A 22517-nucleotide genomic window follows, 5' to 3' on the forward strand; every position below is an offset into this window, starting at 1 on the left:
CATAAGTTTTCCCAAAGCCTTTTTATGCTGTTAAATTAAATCTGCTTGATATTCACATCTCAGTACCTTGTGCTCCCCTGATTGGACCCTCTGACTGGAGGGCAGGGCCATGAGCTCCAGAGCCTCTATTTAAGAAAGGGGGTGATCATAGGCTTCTCCCCATTTCTACCAGCCACATTCCTTTTGGATTTCTCCATCATGCCCCAATTCATGGTATCTCCATTCTCTTCTCCCCTCCCCTTTCATCTTTCTTTTTGTGTGGTGTTTTCCTCCATTAGATTGTAAGGATTTGAGGTCAGGTATTGTCTTTCTAAAAAATTTGTATTTGTTGTCACAACACTTGGCACAGTGCCTGGCACATAAGTAGTCATTTAATGTTTATTGTCTGATGGGAACTTTATTAGTCATATTTTAAAGCGAAGCATTTCTAGCATAGAGAAATGTCTAAACTGACAGGCAATTTGATGTGACACTTATCAAACAATTAAAATGTCACAAAATTATGAAACAGGTCTAGGTTAACATTCTACCTCATCTAATAAATCCAGTCAATCTTTCAGATATCTCTTGGAGAACTGTCTTGAGCTCATTCTACTTTGACCATTCCCCTCAAGGGCTTCACCTCCATCCCCTAGCTTGTCACTGGTAACTTGAAGTTTCTCATTTCTCCAGGAGTTGGGAAGAGGGGGCAATAGTCCAATCACTTCAGTGGGTGGGGAATACAATTATCTTAACTATGAGAGAATTCGATTTGGTCATTGCCCTTAATCCATTTTCTGAGGAAGGTTTTAGCTTTTGTTCTTGACCTACTCAATCTCCTAAAAGGAAGTCAGTCAACAAGCATTTATTAAGGGATATTTTGTACCAGGCACTTTTCTAAATGCTTTTTACAAATATTAACTTGTTTGATCCCCACAACAGTCCTAGGAAGTGCTGTTATTATCCCTGTTTTACCCTTGAGGAAACGGGCAGACAAAGGTTAAGTGATTTATCAAGGGTCAAATAGCTAGTATTTAAGGCCAGATTTAAACTGGTTTTCTGACTCGAGGTCCAGCACTCTATCCACTATCCATATCACCAAGCTTAGATAGAATTGGACTAAATATTATTTCCTAATATTTTCAGTTGAACCCAAAATGAGGTTTTTTAACATGCTTCTAAGCACTTCTACAGCATCACCCTGCTGTACTTCTGTGGCTCTTTCCATCATTCTCCCCACTACCTTCCTGCTTCTTCCCCTTCTCTGCTTCCTCTTGTTATGTTGTATTCTCCCTTTAGAGTGTAATCTCCTTGAGGGCAAGGACTGTCATATTTGTATCCCTGGTGGTTAGCACAGTGCCTAGCACACTGGAGCCACTTAAAATGTTTATTAGTTGGTTGATTGAATAGAATGTACAGTCACATTGGAAAACTATGCCCTTTGCCATCCTGTGGCATAAAGAGATCCTTTCACAAAGAAGTCAGGCAGACATGCAGACAAGGAGCAGCAGCTGCATTGTTTATTTGGACTCCACCTTAGCTTTACTGAACAAGGAACAGAGGAATGACTGGCAGTCTTTTGTCACCTGATTGCCACTACTGGAGGAGAGCAGAGATGAGGAATCTAGAACCAGAGCTGAGGCACTAACCTGATTTGTAGCATGCGGTGGGAGTGGGTTGAGGTGAGAGCTGGAAAGACCTTAGATATAATATAGTCCAACAACCTCATTTTATAGATTAGAAAATTGAGTCTTAGAGATGATGTGACTAGCCCAAGGACATAGAGCAGGTTAGTGTGTTTCAGAGCCAGAATTCAAACCTAGATTCTCTGACTCCAAATCCATGGTGTTCTTCACCCCTAGCCTGAGTTAAGAATAGCCTCCTTGTTAAGAATAGTTTCCTTTACCCTCCCCCAACCAACTAAACTCAATTCTGAGCTTGAGGGAAGAGAGTTTATGGAGAACATGGGAACAAACAGGTGGGCTAAGCAGGTGTGTAGTTGGTATGACATTTTGCTTTCTTCCTTTTCTTTGCTGAATAATTACCCAGGGAAGCCAATACCCTGATCCTGTTTCCTAGGTGATCTCATTTCTCACTTGCCAAATGAGAGAAGGTCAGTGGGGAAGAAAACTATTCCCCTTCCACCCTTTTGTCTGTAGGCATTATCTATCTGCAGTAGGAAGGCTTTATTTTATTTATTTTTTGCTGGGCAATGAGGGTTAAGTGACTTTCCCAGGGTCATACAGCTAGTAGGTGTCAGGTGTCTAAGACCTGATTTGAACTCAGGTCCTCCTGAGTCCAGGGCCAGTGCTCTATCCACTGCGCCACCTAGCTGCCCCCAAAGCTGCTTTAAATACTATGATTTCTTGCTCATGTCTTTACATCCTCAGTTCAAAATTCAGGAAAGAGAGTTGTGATGGGAAAAAATTAGAAACTGAGTTGTTTCCCATCAATTGGGGAATGGCTAAGCAAGTTATAGGATATATGTGTGATGGAATACTATTGTGCTGTAAGAGTTGATGAAGTGGGGGATGGTTTTAGAGAAGCCTGGAAAGACTTGTTTGAACTGATTCAGAGTGAAGTGAGCAGACCTAAGATAGCAATTTATACAATGACAACAACATGGTAAAGACAAACAATTGTGAAAGACTTAGGAACTCTGATCAGCATAGTGACCAACCATGATTCCAGAGGACTAATGATGATAGAAGTGAAATACTGAGTACAGAATGAGAGATGATTTGGGGTGGGGGTGGGGCATAGACAATGCATAAAATATGTAATGATTGACTATACATGTTTGTAATGGTTTTATTTTTCTTCCTTTCTCAGTAGGGGAGGTAAGTGGTGATGGGTGAAAGAAGATAGATTTTTGCAGATTGAAAAAAAATTTGATTATGAAAAATTTTTAAATAGTTTGCTGATTTGAGATTTTTTTTTCTTCTTTTATGTCTTTGTTGTAACACCAGAATCAACAGATTTACTATATGCCAAGTACACTGTGCCAGAGATAGGAATGTATAAGTGAGATAGTCCCTGACTTCAAAGAAGATACATTCTTACAGACAACATATACATGTGACCAGGGAAGAATTTTGGTTTTGGCAGTCATAGGAAATAGTACATTGTTCCATAAGACAGTCAACTGATAATGCCTTTTCCAAAAATAATGGGAGCATAGATTTTATTACTGTGCTCACAAGAAAATTTTTCCTGATTCATTTCCCTGAAATTACTATTATTCTATTATAATAATAAGTAATTAATAATTTGTGATCCATCCCTTTCCTCTTATTTCTATTAAGGCACAAGTCGCGAAAAGGTCAGTCAGTCTGTGAAAGGCATGGCTGAGTGATGAGATTATTCCTAGCCCCCAAAGCACATGCGTGTTAACTAGGTTGAGGGGACCTCACCTAACTAGGAAAACTAATTTTTATTTACAGTATAAACAGAATCCAGTCTGAATGAGTCTTTGCCTAGGGAAGGAACCCCCTGCCCTTGGCCCTGTGAGAAATGGTGATGGTTTGATACATGGTGGAATCTTCTCAGAATAGCTTGATACATGGGGAAATTTTCTCAAAGGAAGCATGCTTGTATAGAGAACAGCAGACAATATTATCTAGTGAATTATGTCAACTAAAGAAAGAGAAAAGTAAGTTTTTCAGGGCTAGAGATAGAAACCAGTTTGAGCTGACTCTCCAGTGTTCTAGAAAAAGTAGGTAAAAGGTTAACTCTAGTCTCTACTGCCTTGCTTAATAGACATTAATATTCTCCCCTGCCTAAAACCTCCACCCCATTTTTGATCATGGGTTGCATGAAGGTGTATGTGTATGGGAGGGGTAATATATCAAGGAGGATTTAGCTAGAACTCCCGGAGAAGATTGTGAACCTGTGCCTAGCAACCTATGATGGCTCTGGGGAGGGACTGATTGCAGCAGGGTGAAGGATAAATACTGATGCTTGCTTTCAGCATTTGGCATTCACTGATTGGCTTTACTGTGGTTGCCCCATTCTCATGGGAATGCAATAAAGGCTTTTGTCATACCAAAGCTTCCTCTGAAGGAACTTATTTTGAGAAGGTGGTCTGCACCTGTTTCTCATAGTCCCCTCCATTAGAGTTTAGGGCGCCCCAGAAGGAGAAAACCAGCACCTGTGAATCCATCTGGTCCTAGGGAAGTGTTTCTTAGGGAGCTCATTTATGGCTTGTTCAATTTATTTTTTTAACAGTGTTACCTATTTCCTGCTAATCCTAGCAATTTATGTTTTGTAAATATTCCTCCCTTTCAGTTAGATTGTCAGATTTATCGGCATTTAATCAGGCAAAACAGCTCCTAATGATTGCTTTGATCTTCTCTTAACTGGTGGTGAATTCACCCTATTTTCTTTTTTTGTTTGTTTGTTTGTTTTTAGTGAGGCAATTGGGGTTAAGTGACTTTCCCAGGGTCACACAGCTAGTAAGTCTTAAGTGTCTCAGGCCGGATTTGAACTCAGGTACTCCTGACTCCAGGGCCAGTGCTCTATCCACTGCGCCACCTAACTGCCCCCCACCCTATTCATTTTTGATGCCAGTGGGTTGGTTTTCTTTTTTTGGGGGGGGTGCGAGGCAATTGGGGTTAAGTGACTTGCCCAGGGTCACACAGCTAGTATCAAGTGTCTGAGGGCGGATTTGAACTCAGGTCCTCCTGACTCCAGGGCCGATGCTCTATCCACTGCGCCACCTAGCTGTCCAACTTGGTGTCCTTTTTAAAAATCACATTAACCAGTGGTTTACTCTAGAGGGTGCGCTCAGAGTCCTTGCTGCTGTTCTCCTTTTACACAAAACCAGTTCCTAGTTGTATTGATTAGTTCGTGGTTTCGTTACTTTGATTTTCAGATTTCCAATCTGGTGTTTAATTGGGGGTTTTAAGTTTGTTCTTTTTCCAGTTAGTTGTTGGTTTGTTTTTAGTCGCGTGCCCAATTTATTGATCCGCTCTGCCTCTGTCACTGCTGCATACGTTTAGAGCGGATTCCCCGAGGTCAGGGATGCAAAGAGGCGAAGCCCCAAATCCTGGGCAGACAAAACCAGCCCCAGAGGGGCCCTGCCGACGCCCAGTGCGCAGACGCGGACCTCCGGCGTGGCTAATCGGGAGCGCAGCGCCTTCTGGGGGATGGAGTCCAGGTGAGCGCGCGCCCCGCCGGGGCCTCTTGCTTTTGGACTCCATTTCCCAGAAGGCGGCAGGGGGACCCTGCCCATTGCGTACTTCCTCCGGCCCTCTCCGGTTTGTCCCTAGCGAATGGCCGGGCGGCGCGGCGCCTTCTAGGAGCGTCCTTCCGGTGTTGGGAGTGGAGGGGCCGTCGCCCGACTTCCAAACTTGAACTCTTGGTGCGGATCCCAGGGGCCGAGGCCTGCGGGGGAGGGCGGGGGAAGGACAGTACGCACGCGCCGAAACTTCTTCTCCAGCCGGCCTCCCCCCCCCCCCCCCCCCCCGCGGCCTCCTGCTCTAAGTGATTCTATGTGGACAAGGGGAGGGTGTAAAAGGGCCATTAGACACGCGTGTCCGCGTGAGAGCATGCGTGACTGTGCGTGTAAGTGTGGGAGCTGGGGGGGGGGGGTCGGTGCGCTCCCCCTAACGATTCGCCCTCCTTCCCTCCCCCGCCTGAAAGGGCCCTGGTTGGTTTTGCTGAGACCCAGGGACGGGCCGTGCTCGTGGGCACAGACACTCCCCACCCACGCGTGCACACACTTCATACATATACGCACCGTACACACACCCGCTGTCTACACATTCCTCCATATAACATACCCACGGGGCACTCTGCGGACACGCCCTCACACCCACCCAAGTGTCACACACCCCACACTAATGTAACACCACACGAGTGACCTCCTCACACACACACCGCGTCCACGCGTCACATCCCGCAGGTGTGCACCCACGTGTGCTCAATCAGGCTCTTCCCGGCCTCCTGAGTCAATGATACCAGTACGTGCCTCTGCGTGGCGTCGGGCCCCTGGGGGAGGGGGTCATCTGGCCCAGGGTGAGGGGCCTCCCTGAAATGACCTCGCTTCTGACCCCCCAGGTCCCGGCTGCCCCTGGGAGAAGGAACCCGAGCGGCCGACAGGGGCCTTGAACGCCGGGCACAGGGGGAGTGACCATGGAAAAGCCGGCCCCAGAGCCAGGAGGGAGAGGTGAGCGAGGCCGGCTCCTGGGGGGATGGCCCCGGGGCAGACCAGAAACCCGCGACCCCCAGACCCTGCCCGTCCATACCCCGCCGCCTCCTCCTGCCTGGTCCCCCCCAAACCCTTCCCGGCCTCTGGTCTCTGTCTGCATCCCATGCTCAGGCCTTGGGAGGGACGGGCGGGTGCCCTGGTCAGCTCAGCTCAGGGGGAGAAGAGGCCGGATGGGGGCTTCCTGGGGTGGGGGGGCTGGGCCTCTCCTCCAGCGTCCTCCTTATCCACGTCCTCTCCTTCCCCAAGACAGGAGGAGCGCAGAGGAGCAGCCCCGAGGGACCACCGGCTCTCAGGTGGGTTCGGGTGGACTTTGTTAAGGGCCCGACCTCATCTGGCCCGGCCAAGGCTAAGGTTCAGTCACCCTTCTCACGAGTCTGTGGTTTGGAGGGATGATACAGAATCTACTCTGTGTGTGTGTCTGTGGAGACAGACACAGGAGAGAGAGAGAGTGTGTGTGTTCGTGTGTGAATATGAGTGTGATTGTGTGTGTGTGTGTGTAGAGACAGGGAGAGAGTGTGAGTGTGTGAATATGAGTGTGATTGTGTGTGTGTGGAGAGACAGGGAGAGAGTGAGTGTGAGTGTGCATATGTGTGGAGACAGACACAGAAGAGAGAGAGAGTGTGTGTGTGTGTTCGTGTGAATGAGTGTGATTGTGTGTGTGTGGAGAGAGGAGAGTGAGTGTGATTGTGTGTGAGTGTGCATGTGTGTGTGGAGACAGACACAGAAGAGAGTGTGTGTGTGTTTGTGAATATGAGTGATTGTGTATGAGTGTGATTGTGTGTGAGTGTGCATGTGTGTGTGGAGACAGACACAGAAGAGAGTGTGTGTGTTTGTGAATATGAGTGATTGTGTATGAGTGTGATTGTGTGTGTGGAGAGACAGGGAGAGAGCGTGTGTGAATGTGTGAATGTGAGTGTGATTGTGTGTGTGTCTGTGTGTGTGTGTAGAGAGACAGGGAGAGAGTGTGAGTGTGTGTGAGAGTGTGCATGTGTGTGGAGACAGATACAGAGGAGAGAGAGTGTGTTCATGTGTGAATATGAGTGTGATTGTGTGAGTGTTCATGTGTGTGGAGACAGACAGAGGAGAGAGAGTTCGTGTTCATGTGTGAATGTTAGTGTGATTGTGGAGAGAGGGACAGAGAGTATGTGTGAGTGGGTGTGGAGAGAGACAGAGGAGAGAGAGTTCGTGTTCATGTGTGAATGTGATCGTGTGTGTGTGTGTGTGTGTGTGTGTGTGTGTGTGTGTGCAGAGAGACAGGGACAGTGTGAGACAGGAGAGTGTGTATGTGTGTGTGTGTGAGACTGTGTGTATGTGTGTGGAGAGAGACAGGAGAGAGTGAGTGTGTAGAGAGAGAGAATATGTGTGTGTGTGTGTGTGGACAGACAGAAACAGGAGAGTGTGTGTGGGGGTGTGTGTGAGTGTGTGTGGAAACAGAGACTCTGTGTGTGTGTGTGTGTGTGTGTGTGTGTGTGTGTGTGTGTGTGTGTGAGTGAATGTGAGTGTCTCTCCCAGGAAAAAGAGAGGAAGCCTCCTTTGGTCCATTCTCTCTTCCTCCTTCCCATAGAGGGGGCTCCTTACCCACTGATCAGGGCCAATTGGTGATTGCCCTGACTCGAGGGTGGTCCATATTAAAATGAGCTGTAATCATGGTGATGACGTCAGAGTCTGGTAGAAGAAGGACCCCCAGGGAGCAAGGGGGAATTCAAATAAGTGTTGTTTGAATCTCCTTACTCCACTGAGGTGGTCACTCATTTCTATTAGACCTTTGGGCTGTCTCTGAAAGAGACCAGCTAAAGTTCCTGAACTAAACTTTACAGTGCAGGTGAAGAGAAAGCGACTAAGACTGGGTCCCTGTGTCCCCCCAAGAAATCCTTTTTTTTTTTTTTTTGGTGGGGCAGTGGGGGTTAAGTGACTTGCCCAGGGTCACACAGCTAGTAAGTGTCAAGTGTCTGAGGCCGGATTTGAACTCAGGTCCTCCTGACTCCAGGGCCGGTGCTCTATCCACTGCGCCACCTAGCTGCCCAAGAAATCCATTATTAATAATTATTTTCTCACATATGGCATGTATATGCTCTATACACACACACACACACACGTCATTAACGCTAGACTGTGTCACCATTATAAATGGACAATTATAGATTGTATGATATACTTCGATAAAGAGTAGTTTCTGTTTTCACAGTATTATTAATCATGGTAGTCCTTTTCCTAATGTTGAATTGTCCTTTACATTGCCGATACGAATCTAACTTGATTGCAGTGATTGATTTGGGGGGATAAATTCTTGTAGCCCTTTTACCAGGAGTTTCTTTAGAGTTTTCGGATTGATCTTCATTAATGATGTCAGTCTATGATTTTCTCTCTTTACTTTGTCCTTTACTGATTTGTCTTAAGATTATATCTCTTATTAAAAAATTGGTACAGTATTAACTGTTCTTCCATCAATCAATAAATGGTGATTAAGCAGCTATGTGTGCCCAGCACTGTAGTGAGCCCTGGGGCAAAAGACATTCCTTGTGGTGGAGGAGCTAACAGTCTAATGGGGGAGACAATACACCAGAGTGGAGGAGGGAGAGTATCCCACTGTCTGGAGCTAAGAGATGGAGGGTCTTGTTGGAAGAGCAACCAGGAGGCCAGTGTCACTGGCTGGAAGAGTCTGTGTGGGGCAGGAAGGTGTAAAAAGGCTGGAGACTTAGGAGAGGGTTAGCTTAGGAAGGGCTTTGAATGCCAAACAACATTCTCTATTTGCTTCTGGAGGCAATAAGGAGCCATTGGGGTTCATTGGGTGGGGGTGGTGTGTGACATAATTGGAGCTTCACTTCAGGACAGTCACTTTAGTGGCAGAATAAAGGATGGCTTGGCGTGGGCAGAGACTTGAGGCAGGCAGATCCCTAGCAACTATTAGGTGTGAGGGGATGAGGGCCCACACCAGGGTGGGGGCAGATTCTAAGTTACACAGCTGAGATCGACCAGCTATGGAAGCAGATTGTAAATGGGGGATGACAGATAGTGAGGAGTCCAGAACGACACCCAGGCTGTGAGCCTGAGGGACTGGGACGATGGGGGTGCTCTTGTCATTGATAGGGGAGGGGAGAGGTTTAGGGGAAAAGATTAAAAGTGGAGTTTTGGACATATTTTAAAAGATGAATAAAATTCTATTGTAAATTCATCTGGACCAGGAGGTTCCCACCCCCAGCCTCCCTTTGATTAATTTAATTAAATTTTGTGCTATTGGATTATTTAAGATTTCTTTTTGGTGTTCCATTAATTTGAGTATTATCCTATAATGCCTTTTGTAATGCTTAGGGTTGTTGGTTTTTTTGTGGGGAGGGGGGTTGTGTTTTAAATTTTTTTTTCCAGTTACATGTAAAGATAGTTGTTGTTGTTGTTGTTGTTGTTTTGGTGAGGCAGTTGAGGTTAAGTGACTTGCCCAGGGTCACACAACTTGTAAGTGTCAAGTGTCTGAGACTGGATTTGAACTCAGGTCCTTCTGAATCCAGGGCCAGTGCTTTATCCACTACAGCACCTAGTTGCCCCCAACATTTGTTTTTATAAGATTTTGAGTTCCAAATTTTTCTCCCTCCCTTTGCTTCCCCCTTCCACAGACAGAAAGCAATCTGATAAAGGTTATATATGTACAATCACATTAAACATATTTCTGCATTAGTCATGTTGTGAAAGAAGAATCAGAACAAAAGGGGAAAACCTCAAAAAATTAAAAAACATCAACAGCGAAGTAGAAACAGTATGGTTCAATCTGCATTCAGATTCCACAGTTCTTCTTTCTGGATGTGGAGAACATTTTCCATCCTGAGTCCTTTCTTGGGTCACTGTATTGCTGAGAAGAGTTAAGCCCATCACAGCTGATTATTGTACAATGTTCTCCTGGTTCTGCTCACTTCACTCAGAATCAGTCCACTTAAGTCTTTCCAGATTTTTCTAACGTCTACCTGCTCATCATTTCTTACAGCACAGCAGTATTCCATTACATTCATATACCATAACTTGTTCAGCCATTCCCCATTTGATGGGCATTCCCTCGATTTCCAATTCTTTGCTGCCACAAAAAGAGCAGCTATAAGTATTTTTGTACATGTGGGTCCTTTTCCCTGTTTTATGATCTTTTTGGGATACAGACCTAGTGTTATTGGGTCAAAGGGCCATGCACAGCCCCATAGCTCAGGTTTGTTTTATTTTCCATATAACTATGTATAGTAGGTTCTGATACTTCTTTTTATCTCTTTTGCTTGTGATTTTGCCTTGTTGGTTTTTAAAAATTAATTTGATTTTCTACTCTCCTTTTTAATGACATTGGTTAAAGAGTTATCAATTTTGTTATTCTTTTCAAAGGGTCTGACTTTTTTAGTTTTTGGTTTTGTTGATCTGTCTTTGGTTTCTATTTCTATTCTAATTTTCCATGATTTCCTCTTTTATGATTCTTTTAGTTTGGTTTGTTATCTTTCTAGTTTAAAAAATCTATATTTAGTTCATCCTCTCTTTTTTTACTTTGCTATTGTTGATGCATTCATTGAAGTCTTCCTATGACTAGATGACTGAATGTGCCAATGAAACCTTGTTTGGTGCCTAGGATTACCCAGTAGAGACAGTAAACTGGATGGACTCATTTGCACACACTCACCAGTCATCTGGCTTGGGACTTTTACCTGGAAGCATAGATTAAGTAAGACCCTGGTGCGGCGCTCAGGTCTCAGGTATAGTTCTAGAGGGAGTGCTGGCTCAGGGAGGGATGCCAGGCTTGGGGGAAGGGCACTGGCAGATTGTGGGATGGCTGTCTTATGCGTTATGGCTTATGATTGTTCTTTTGCGTACTGCTCTGGCTGCATCTCAGAGTTTAGCATGTTATCTCATTACTATCATTGTTTTTCAAATAGTTATTCATTAATTTTATGATTTATTCTTTGATTTACTCATCATTTAGGATTTCATCATTAAGCCTCAATTTAGGTTTGTTTCTTTTGCTTATACTTCCTGACTTTATTACTATTTTTATTTCCTCATGTGTTTAGCATTTTCTCAAAGTATGTGTTTAGCATTTAGCATTTCCTTTGTATAAACATTTGAAATTGTTCAAAACTCCTGAGTGCAACTTGAACCAAATTAAAATGCATTTGGGAACTGTTTAACAAAATAAATAAAAAATACACTAAAAAAAGTGCTAATCTGTGGTTTTCTAAGTTAATATGGAGCCCTTTTACTTGAGTTTGATACCCATTGCCCTAAGGCAGTCTGCAATTTTTTTTAAAGTGCTATTTAGGGGCAGCTAGGTGGCAGTGGATAAAGCACTGGCCCTGGATTCAGGAGGACCTGAGTTCAAATCCGACCTCAGACACTTGACACTTACTAGCTGTGTGACCCTGGGCAAGTCACTTAAACCTCATTGCCCTGCCAAAAAAACACCCCAACCCAAACAAACAAATGAACAAAAAAGTGCTATCTAGGGGCAGCTAGATGGCACAGTGGATAAAGCACTGGCCCTAGATTCAGGAGAACCTGAGTTCAAATTTGACCTCAGACACTTGACCCTGGACAAGTCACTTAACCCTCATTGTCCTGCAAAAAAAAAAAATGCTATCTAGTACTGAAAAATATGTGTATTCTCAGTGGTCTCATTCAGAAGGGTACCATATTTAGCTCTTAACTGTCTAACATTTTATTTGCCTCTGTATTTCCCTTTTTGTTTCTCTTTATTTTAGATTTGTTCATCTATGAGAGGAATGTTAAATTCTTCTATTTATTCTATTCTACTGTCTATTTCAAATTAATTTCAAATTTCAGTTAATGTTTTCTTTATGAATTTAGATCCTATGCTGGTTGCTACAAGGATCATTGATATAGAACTAGAATGGACCTCAGAGGCCACTGCTTCTACCCCTTTCTTTCCTTAGCTGTAAAATGATGACATCAAGGCCCAGAGTAGGGAAGAGACTTAGGATCAGAGGACCAGAGGATCATAGATATGTAAGTAAAACTGACCCACAGAAACCATTGAATCCAACCCTCTCATTTTACAGATGAGCAACCTGAGGCCCAGTGAGGGGCTGTGACTTGCTCAAGGTCATACAGGTTGTAAGTATAAGAGACAGGATTTGAATCCAGGTCTTCTGACTCCAGAATCAATACTCTTTCCCATGTTCTAAATCTCTGCTTTCTTTTTAAACATAATGTAATTTCCATGTTTATCTCTGTTGATATTGTGGATTTTTATTTTTGCTTTGCCCAGTTGCATAATTGCAACTTCTTTTTTTTCTGATTCACATGTTCACATCTGATACATAATTTCTTTCTAGCATTTTATTTTGATTCTGTTTGTCTTTTTTTAGATGTGCTTTGTGTAAGCCGTAAATTGTAGTAGTTTTTTCTTATCCATTTATCTTTCATTTTGTTGGTTTAATCAATTCACATGTAAAGTAGTCAGAGTTAAGTTTATGTTTTTCTCATTCATGTCTCTAGTATTGCTTTCTTTTATTTATTTTTTTAAGTAGTGCTTTAAAAAATGTTCAAGGTCACTTACTAGCTGTGTGACCCTGGGCAAGTCACTTAACCCCCATTGCCCCACAAAAAAAAAATGTTCAAGGTCCCTCCTTGAACTTCTTTTTGGGATAAGGGGGGCAGGTTTGTACCTCTTTCTAAAAAAGGATTTCTTTTCTTTGCTTCATTAATCTTGGTCATTTTCTGTCCAGTCTGAACTCTTCTTCTCTGATTCATGGCCTCTGCCCTGATTTGTTTCTTCTCCAATCCCTTTATTTATTAATTCATTCAGAGCTTCAAAAGTACCAGATCTGAGCTGTCACTCCTGACTGATTTGTATGTTACAGCTCTTGCTCCGTTATCTTTTCTCTGCCTCGTTCTCAGAAATATTAATTCATAAGGGAAGTAGTAGAGATTGTAGCAAGTCCCAGTGGTAGAAATTGTTGTGCCCCATATCTTTTAGCAGTCGTTCTGCCCCGTGCTGCCCCCAGGGTCATTCTCCTTTCCTTTGAGTCCTTGTTCCCCTGCCTTTCTGGGTACTAGCTGCACCAATAGCTTCTTGCTCTGTTTCTTCAGGCAGGATGTCCAGATAAGACAAGACGATTCTGTGTCCACTAGAAACTTCAGAAGATAATGAAATAATCTATTCTGAAAAGCACTAGAGCTCAAAATGCAACAGAGAGGAGGCAAAACAAATAGATGTTCAACACAAGATGGTGGTTTAGACTTTCCTGAAAATACAACAACAACAACAAAACTAATGGGGGCAGAATGTTTGCCTTGCACATACCCCAAACAGCAAAGACAAAAGGGCAAATAAGTACAGTGCCCAAGAATGCTCTCTAATGGTCTACTTTAGGTATGCTATTGTGTTTCGGTCTAGGGCCAGCACACTGCAGAGTCCCTTCCTTTTTTGAATTTTTTTTTTATTTTCAGCCCCAACTTCTCTCCCATCCTCTACCCCTTTCTCACTCACTGAAGAAGAGAGTCCCTTCATTCTGAAGAGTTTGATTCTTCCAGCCCCAACAGAAAAACCAAGGTGGCAAAGGATGCTGGTTGTCCAGAAGATGATTTTGAAATGACAGAGGATGAGAGTGATGGTGATGAGACATGAATTGAACCTGAATTGAATGTGCTTGGAAGAGAACAGGCTCCTTGGCACATGGGAAATTATGCTGTGCCTAGAATGACTTCAGTTTCTGCCTGAAACAGAATTCCTTTTTTTTGTTTTGTTTTGTTTTGGGTTTTTTTGTTTTTTGCTGGGCAATGAGGGTTAAGTGACTTGCCCAGGGTCACACAGCTAGTAAGTGTCAAGTGTCTGAGGCTGGATTTGAACTCAGGTCCTCCTGAATCCAGGGCCGGTGCTTTATCCACTGCGCCACCTAGCTGCCCCCAGAATTCCATTTTTTAACACCACTGTTTTTCTGTTGATGCATTTATTATTTCGGTGACTGACAGAACACTGATGGGCACTCAGAACTGTGTCAGTGAAGAGATAGGAGGGCACGTGTGTAAATAGACCGTGGCCTGTTTCCAGTGAAGAATTGTGTACAAAGATAGAAAAAATCTAGGACTGGAAAAGGATGGAAGGAGAACAGCAGGGAAAGAGCGTTTATGAGGTACCCCCTCTTTTTCCCCCCTCCCCAGGCCGTCACTGTGCTTTACAGATGTTATCTTGTTTTATGAGATTTGTTATAGATGCAGAACGAGGGAGGAGCTGGACAGCTCTCAGCGTGCCTGTGTGCAGCTCTTGTGTAATAAGAGGCTTAGAGAAAGGGCCCTGACCTTTGGTCGGAGCCCATCAGGGTTTCTTGGGGAGATATAGGCAAGGTTCATTTGGGCTGAGGAGGCATGGAGGGCTGTGGGCATCTCTGGAGGGATGAGCCTTCCACAAAGGGCCTGGATCCATTGGAGCATTAGCAGAAGCATCTCCCTTAGGACATAATATGGAGGGGGCTAGGGGCCGGATTTTCCTTCTAGGCTCCACAGTACAAAGAGAGAGCAGAGCACTATTAGTGGCTGAAAGCGACCTCGCAGCCTGAGAGAGTGTCTGTGGGAGCCTGCCTCCCCAGTCAGTCTCCCCAGAATGTGGAGGTGGTTGTTAAAATGTGGCTAAGTAGACATGTAGGAGTGTGACTGCTGATGTTAGCGTTGTGCATCTGCTGTTTGTTTTAGAGTTTTAGGAGTAACTGAAGAGGACGTATCCCGGTAAACCTCATCAATCAAGGAAAACAATTCATATGCTGCTGAGTCAAGTATAAAGTGAGGCCCAGAACAAGTTGCTAAGTAGAAAACTCAGAACTGAATGTTCTGCAAACTTTTTCCTTGATTGCCTACAGCTTTGTGTGTCTCCAGGCATATGAGTTAAACAAACACTTAAACAGGCATGTGTTTGATTCAGGCGTCCGTGACGTTCAGAGACGTGGCTGTGGACTTCACTGGGGAGGAGTGGAGGCGCCTGGCGCCTGCCCAGAGGGCCCTGCACAGGGATGTGATGTGGGAGACTTATGAGAACCTGGTGTTTCTGGGTAAGTGCACCATCTCTCTGTCCCCTGCGGAGTCTTGACAGGTTTCCTTGGGGTTAGCTCTGAGTGTCCTGAAACGCTGAGCTGAGTGTAGGCTTGTTCTGCAGGAACGTTCAAGGCTGCCTGACCCGTGGCAGAAGGCCCCTGTTCCTTATGGCCAGTGGAGATGACATTTCTGTTGATTCTTCCCAGGTGGCCAGTGTCCCACAGCTTCATTGTACTGGCCTTGAGGCTCCAGGGATGCTAAAATACTAGGGGAATCTTCTCTCGCAGGGCTTCACAGGTACATTGTGGTGAGCTGCTTACAGACAGGAAAGCATATTTCAGTAAACAGAGGCATATGTGAGGAAGTTGGTACTAAACCACAGACTTCAGGGGAAAAACAGTATGCTCTACTCGCGTTTTGAGGATCTCAGCTCAGGCCTCAGTTTTATCCCCCATTCTTTCCCATATTAGCTACTCTGGGGCTCTGCTTTGAATGGCTTTCCCTTTCCCTAGACTGGAAGCCCCCTGAGGCAAATGGTGGCCTGTCTTCATTCAAGTTTCCTCTTCCCTTCACTGTTCTCTGCTCACAGAAAGTCTGAAGTACAGCAGGGTGAATTACAGAAGAAGTTCCCAGTCCAGACCCAGGTCCTCCTCTTCAGGACTTCAGTGGGTCCCTGTCACTTCTCAGATCTTCTGCTTGGCATTCAGAGCCTGTCACAGCCCAGCTCCCACCTCCCTTTCCAGGCTGATCCACATTCCTCTCCTTTAGGCATTCTTCAGCCAGCAGAAATGGCCTTTTTGCTTTTCCTCCTAGAAAAAGAGGATTGGCCATTAGCCTGTGAATATCTCATGTACAGTTTGCTTTTACTTTTATGTAAATAATAAGTTCAGCGTGTTGCTTTCAAAGCTGTCCTGTGTGTCTCAGTTTTCTTCTGCTTTATCCTGTTTGTCATTCTGTAAAAAGGCTTCAGTGACCACACACTTGTATGTATTATCAATATATTTTTTATCTACTTCTCTGTATACATGCTGTTTCCTTCAGCAGAGTGTCAGCTCCCTCAGGGGCAGTGATTTTTATGCTTTTTTTTTTTTGGTGAGGCTGTTGGGGTTAAGTGACTTGCCCAGGGTCACACAGCTAGTAAGTGTCAAGTGTCTGAAGCCGGATTTGAACTCAGGTCCTCCTGAATCCAGGGCTGGTGCTTTATCCACTGCACCATCTAGCTGCCCTTGCCTTTTCTTTTTATCCCTAATGTCTAGCATGAGCCTGGCACATCACAGGTGCTTGGCCAATGGAATCATGTGATCGAAATACCCAAATTGCAATCGAGATGCATGGAAAAAAGGTCTCAGCCCCTAAGCTTGGCCTGGGTCAAAAGAAGTAGGTCTGTAACCCACAAATCTTCAGGATACAGAACAGGTGCAGTGCACCCTGTAGGCTTCTTAGCTGCTTTCTTTTCCGTAACTAGAACTGAATTAGGTATCTTCCTAAGCTCCCCTTTTCAGTACTTTATCATTTCTGTGCCTATATGTAGGACTTCCTGTTTCCAAACTGGATGTGATCTCCCTGTTGGAGAGAGGGGAAGTACCTTGGCAGCCAGAGGGAGGAGGTCCCCAAGGCCCTTGCCCAGGTAAGTGAGTCAGTGAAACGCACTCAGATGAGAGTCATCCCCATCTGGAGCAAGGCAACAGCTCTCCAAGAAGGTGACCATACCTCTGCTATGCTGGACTTGTGTGACCTCTTCTTAGAGGACATTAGTATGTGTGGGGAAAAATGAGGCCTCTCCGGAGCGCATCAATTCCCTGATCTCTCTCCTTTCATGTTTCTCTGTCTCAGGGAACGAGGTGTGTTTTTTCTTTTGTGTGTAAAGTGATTTAAAATTTAGTAGCTGTCTATATATCAAGTACGAATCTCACATTTCATCTACATACTCCAACTTACTCCTTTCTCTCCCCTATAAGGGGGAGAATTTAAAAGGAGAACAACAAAAATCCAATTCAGCCAAACTGGCTAAGACGTCCAAAAAGCCTGAGGTTCAAGGTGGTAGTTTTTACTCTCCTGGTCTCCCTCCTCTTATGCCCTTTGGTCCCAAGCTGGTCAGACAAGTCTCAGAAACTCAGCCAGCAAGAGACAGGTGCGGGGTAGATCCCAGCTTTTGCTCTTGGCCTTTTCCCATTGTGACTCTTGTCTAGTGAAGTGAAAGGAGGTCTCTCCCCACCATCAGCAGCGCACTTTTCATCAGAGCACCTGCCCCTGTAGCCCACCCTTGTCCACAGAGGGCTTGCCTGGTGAGGAGAGTTGTGGAGATGGACAGAGAGTAGGCCCAGGCGCCCAGGGAAACAGCAGGCTCTGTAGTGATCATGACAAGAACCGAAGCCTCAGAAGGAATCCTGCTGTGCCAGAGGGAGGACCGTGGAGAGTCGCTCCTCCCGTACTTAGGCCCAGGCCTACTTTTTTAAATGAGTTTATCAAGTTCTTTTTTATCATCATTTCCCCCAGTATCCCTCCGTTTCCCCTCCCAGAGAGTCGTCTCAACATTACAACAAATAGCACCTTTGTAAAGACCAGGGACAAAAAAGGAGAAGGAAGAGGGAAACATCAGTATAATTTATCCCTACATTTCAAAAGTCCAGAAATGTGCTCAGTGTGCAGAACTTTGGGCCTCCCTGCCTCTGCCTGGGGACAGGTGGGGGTGTCTTCTCACGACTGCCCTCTAGAGCCAGGCTTGCGTTCCCTTTTGATTTTGTGGTAGTTCTTTCTGTTGAATTTTGCAGTCATTGTGTATGTTATTTTCTTGTCTCTTCCCTTCACTCTGCATCAGTTCATGCAGCGCTTTTCACCCTTTTAATCACATTCACCATTTCTTACAGCACAGTAATCTTACATTACATTCATGTATCACAGTTTGTTTAGCTGGTTCCTAATCAATGAGCATTTATTCCCAATTCTTGGCAGGTATAGAAAGTGCTGCTATAAATATTTTGGTGTATGTGGGACCTTTCTTATCAATGACCTTGTGGAATAAGCCTAGTAATGGAATCACCGGGTCAAAGAGTATGGATGTTTTATTCAATTTATGTGAATAATTCAGTTGGCTTTCCAAAACGGTGGTAGTGATTCACAGATCTACCAACCTCTCCATCATTGCATGCACCCATTCTGACCATGGATGTCTATCTTAAGGGGAGGATTCTCATTTGGGGGTGAAAAGTTTCATTGTTACTGTTGTTATTAGGCCATTTTAACTGTTAAACTTAAGCACACTGGTAGGGGTTGATGAGCTGTGCAATAGTTTTAGGAGTCTGAACACACAAAATACCTTGAACCTGGAATAGTAATACCTCCAACACCCAGCTTTTGAGTTCAAGTTGGCAGGGTTGCCAGTAGGGGGTGCTGTACTTATTTTTGAAGGAGTCCTGTAAGTCAGATTGCTATTATATGATTTGTCATGCCTTTCATCATGCTGCTTTTAGTCATATTTTTGAAGAGTTACAAAAATGTGTCTGGTTGAATTGAGTTTATTGTTTATAGCTTTTGATATTCAATGGATTTGTTTTGTCTTTTTTTCAATATTTTGAGAATTTAAAAAATTTCTGAAATAGATTTGATTCTTTTATTTTTTACAATTTTGGGGAAGAACAGTATTTCTGAAATGTTCCCCAATTGCTTGGTTTTCCCGTTCCATCAGTTTTAACTGTCTAAATTGCAAGTTGTTTTCCAGCTCCCATTTTCTAACCTACTTTTCCCCCACCCTGTATGGTTTTCTATAGACTTCCCTGAAGAAGGTATTTCAGCTTTTCATGCTTGTTGTTTTCTTATGATATCTGTGAGTTCTTCGAGTTCCCTAGAATGTAATTAATTTGGTACTTAGTAGCCAGTTGTTGTGTTAGTGTCTTCTCCCTTGTCCTTGGCTTCAGTTCCTTTTGAGTAGTGTTTATCCTACTGAGGCCAGATTGTGTCTTGCTCTCTCTCTCTTTTTTTTTTTTGCGGGGCAATTGGGGTTAAGTGACTTGCCCAGGGTCACACAGCTAGTAAGTTTCAAGTGTCTGAGGCCAGATTTGAACTCAGATCCTCCTGAATCCAAGGCTGGTGCTTTATCCACTGTGTCACTTAGCTGCCCTGTGTCTTGTTCTCTTGATGGAACTAGAACTTATTCCAAAGAAGTTTCCATTCTTTCATGGCCAACAGTGGCCAGTAACTTTTTAAACATTTCTTTCAGATGCTTCTAGTCAGGAGACCAGGTTTGAAAGCAAAGAATCAAGTCCGATAAACTGCATTTACATGGGGGAATCAGCCAAGACAAGGCTTTCAGGGAATATCCTCTGGCATTCCAGGACAACAGAATCAATAGGAACAATGGAATATGATATTAATTTAGAGCTACAAAACAGCAACCAGGAGAGACAATCCAGACTAACAGCAGTCCCACAGAGAACAACTTTTAATGAAATGTCTGTACCACATGGTAATAATTTGGGAGGAAGTTTTAATCTGGAATCAACCTTTGTTCCATCATGGAGAAATCTTATGGAGAAAAATCTCCATGAATGTGAGACACCTAAAAAGCAGGTAAATGATTTTTCAGACCTACTTGTATGCAATGCTTTTTCCTTAGGGAAGAGCCTTTCTAAATATAACAAATGCAAGAAGCCCTTCAGTTACCACTCGGACCTCATTAAATTTCATAGAATACATGCTGGAGAAAAGCTCCATGAGGATAAGGAAAGGGGGAAAACCTTTGGCAGAAGATCATGTGTCACTGGGTGCCCGAAAATTCCAACTAGAGACAAATGTGAATATCGTAAATATGGAAAAACCTTTAGGCACCAAAAAAGATTGATTAAAATGAAAAATATTAATATTAGAGAGAAGTCCTTTGAATGTAATGAATGTGGGAAAGTCTTCAATGATAATAAAATACTTGAAAACCATCACAGAATCCATACTGGAGAGAAACCTTTTGAATGTCATGAATGTGGGAAAGGCTTCAGCCAGAGAGGAAACCTTATTACTCATCAGAGAACTCATACTGGTGAGAAACCATTTGAATGTAAAGAATGTGGGAAAGGCTTTAGTCAGAGGGGAACTCTCATCAGCCACCAGAGAACTCATACTGGAGAAAAACCTTTTGAATGTCATGAATGCGGGAAAGCTTTCAGTGAGTGGGGATCTTTTAATAGGCATCTCAGAACTCATACTGGTGAGAAACCCTTTGAGTGTCATGAATGTGGGAAGGGATTCAGTCAGAGGGGAACTCTCATCAGCCACCAGAGAACTCATACTGGAGAAAAACCTTTCGAATGTCATGAATGCGGGAAAGCCTTCACTTCAAGTAATGGTCTCAAAACACATCAGAGAAATCATACCGGAGAAAAGCCTTTTGAATGTCATGAATGTGGGAAAGCTTTCAGTGAGCGGAAAGTACTCAGAATCCACCAAAGAACTCACACTGGAGTGAAACCCTTTGCATGTAACCAATGTGGGAAGGCCTTCAGTGACAATAACGTCCTCAAAAGTCATCAGAGAACTCACACTGGAGAAAAACCCTTTGAATGTGAGAATTGTGGCAAAGGCTTCAGTCAGAAAGGAACACTTATTAGCCATCAGAGAACTCACACTGGAGAGAAGCCCTTTGAATGTCAGGAATGTGGCAAAGGTTTCAGCTGGAGGGCCAGCCTTATTGCCCATCAGAGAACGCACACTGGAGAGAAACCCTTTGAATGTCATGAATGTGGAAAGGGCTTCAGACAGAGGGCAAACCTCACCACACATCAGAGAACTCACACTGGAGAGAAACCTTTTGAGTGTAATCAATGTGGGAAAGCTTTCAGTAAGAGTAATATTCTCAAAACACATCAAAGAATTCACACTGGATTGAAACCATTTGAATGTGATCAATGTGGAAAGGCCTTCAGTGATGGTAATGTTCTCAAAAGCCATCAGAGAACTCATACTGGAGAGAAACCTTTTGAATGTCAGGAATGTGGAAAAGGCTTTAGTTGGAGGGCTAGCCTTATTACCCATATGAGAACTCATACTGGCGAGAAACCCTTTGAATGTCATGAATGTGGGAAAGCTTTCAGTGAGTGGGGATCATTTAATAAACATCAGAGGACTCATACTGGAGAGAAACCCTTTGAATGTCATGAATGTGGGAAAGGATTCAGACAGAGAGTAAACCTCATTACCCATCAGAGAATTCATACTGGTGAGAAACCTTTTGAATGTAATCAGTGTGGGAAAGCCTTCAATGAGAAGGGACACCTTATTAGACATCAGAGAACTCATACTGGAGAGAAAGCCTTTGAGTGTAATGAATGTGGGAAAGCCTTCAATGAGAGGGGGTCCTTTAAGAGACATCAGAGAACTCATACTGGAGAGAAACCCTTTGAATGCTATGAATGTGGGAAAGGATTCAGACAAAGAGGAAACCTTGTTACCCATCAGAGAATTCATACTGGTGAGAAACCTTTTGAATGTAATCAGTGTGGGAAAGCCTTTAGTGAGAAGGGACACCTCATCAGACATCAGAAAACTCATACTAGAGAGAAATCCTTTGAGTGTAATGAATGTGGGAAAGCCTTCAATGAGAGGGGGTCCTTTAAGAGACATCAGAGAACACACACTACTGGGAAGTCTTTTAAATATGATGAAAATGGGACAGCCATTAGTCAATAGGGAACCCTTATTAGTCATGAGTCAACTTACACTGGAGAAAACTCTTTGAATATACTTAAAGTAGGAAAGGATTCAGACAGTGGACAAGCCTTATCATAAACCTAACAGAAGACTCAGTTTAGAGGGAAAAAATGGATATTTGGAAGGCTTCAACGAGAAAACAAACTTACTAGACATCAGAGAATTTGTAGGGGAGAAAAACTGTTTGAATATTTTATGTATATATGTATGTACTAAGACCTCCAGCACCAATAAAACAACTTATGTATTGACTACAGTAATGTAAAACACCCTTGAAAATTTTTAGAAATCTAATCAGTGAAATGATAATTTACATTGATTTATCTGTAATCAGTAATCAGAAGACTAATTGGCAGTGAAGTCATTGACTATATATTCATTATAGGAAATACATTTTCAGACACAGCTGAGGGGAGTTCATTTTGTTTAACTATACTTACTTATTACCAGAGAGGGCTTTTATTTGGAGTGGGGGGAGTTGTTAGGGGAGAACAAGTGGTTAGTAATTGTTGTTGTTCAGATATTTCAGTCATGTTCAACTCTTTGTCAACCCATTTGGGGTTTTCTTGACAAAGATACTGGCATGATTTGCCATTTCCTCCTCCAGCTAATTTTGCAGATGATGAAA

At 43.6% G+C, this 22517-nt stretch overlaps 1 protein-coding gene across 1 annotated transcript in view; it reads left to right on the plus strand.

The window, feature by feature from the left end:
* LOC122754108 (zinc finger protein 84-like) overlaps positions 1-22517 on the plus strand; it is a 44009-nt gene extending 21492 nt beyond the window's left edge. The window contains exons 6-10 of the mRNA XM_044002161.1: positions 6040-6148; positions 6441-6483; positions 15084-15210; positions 16725-16820; positions 19410-22517. Coding sequence (XP_043858096.1) covers positions 6040-6148; positions 6441-6483; positions 15084-15210; positions 16725-16820; positions 19410-21868 — 2834 coding nt within the window. The 3' untranslated portion in view covers positions 21869-22517. The remainder of the gene's footprint in view (positions 1-6039; positions 6149-6440; positions 6484-15083; positions 15211-16724; positions 16821-19409) is intronic.

This window comes from Dromiciops gliroides, chromosome 4 (genome assembly GCF_019393635.1).
Source record: "Dromiciops gliroides isolate mDroGli1 chromosome 4, mDroGli1.pri, whole genome shotgun sequence".
NCBI lineage: Eukaryota > Metazoa > Chordata > Mammalia > Microbiotheria > Microbiotheriidae > Dromiciops > Dromiciops gliroides.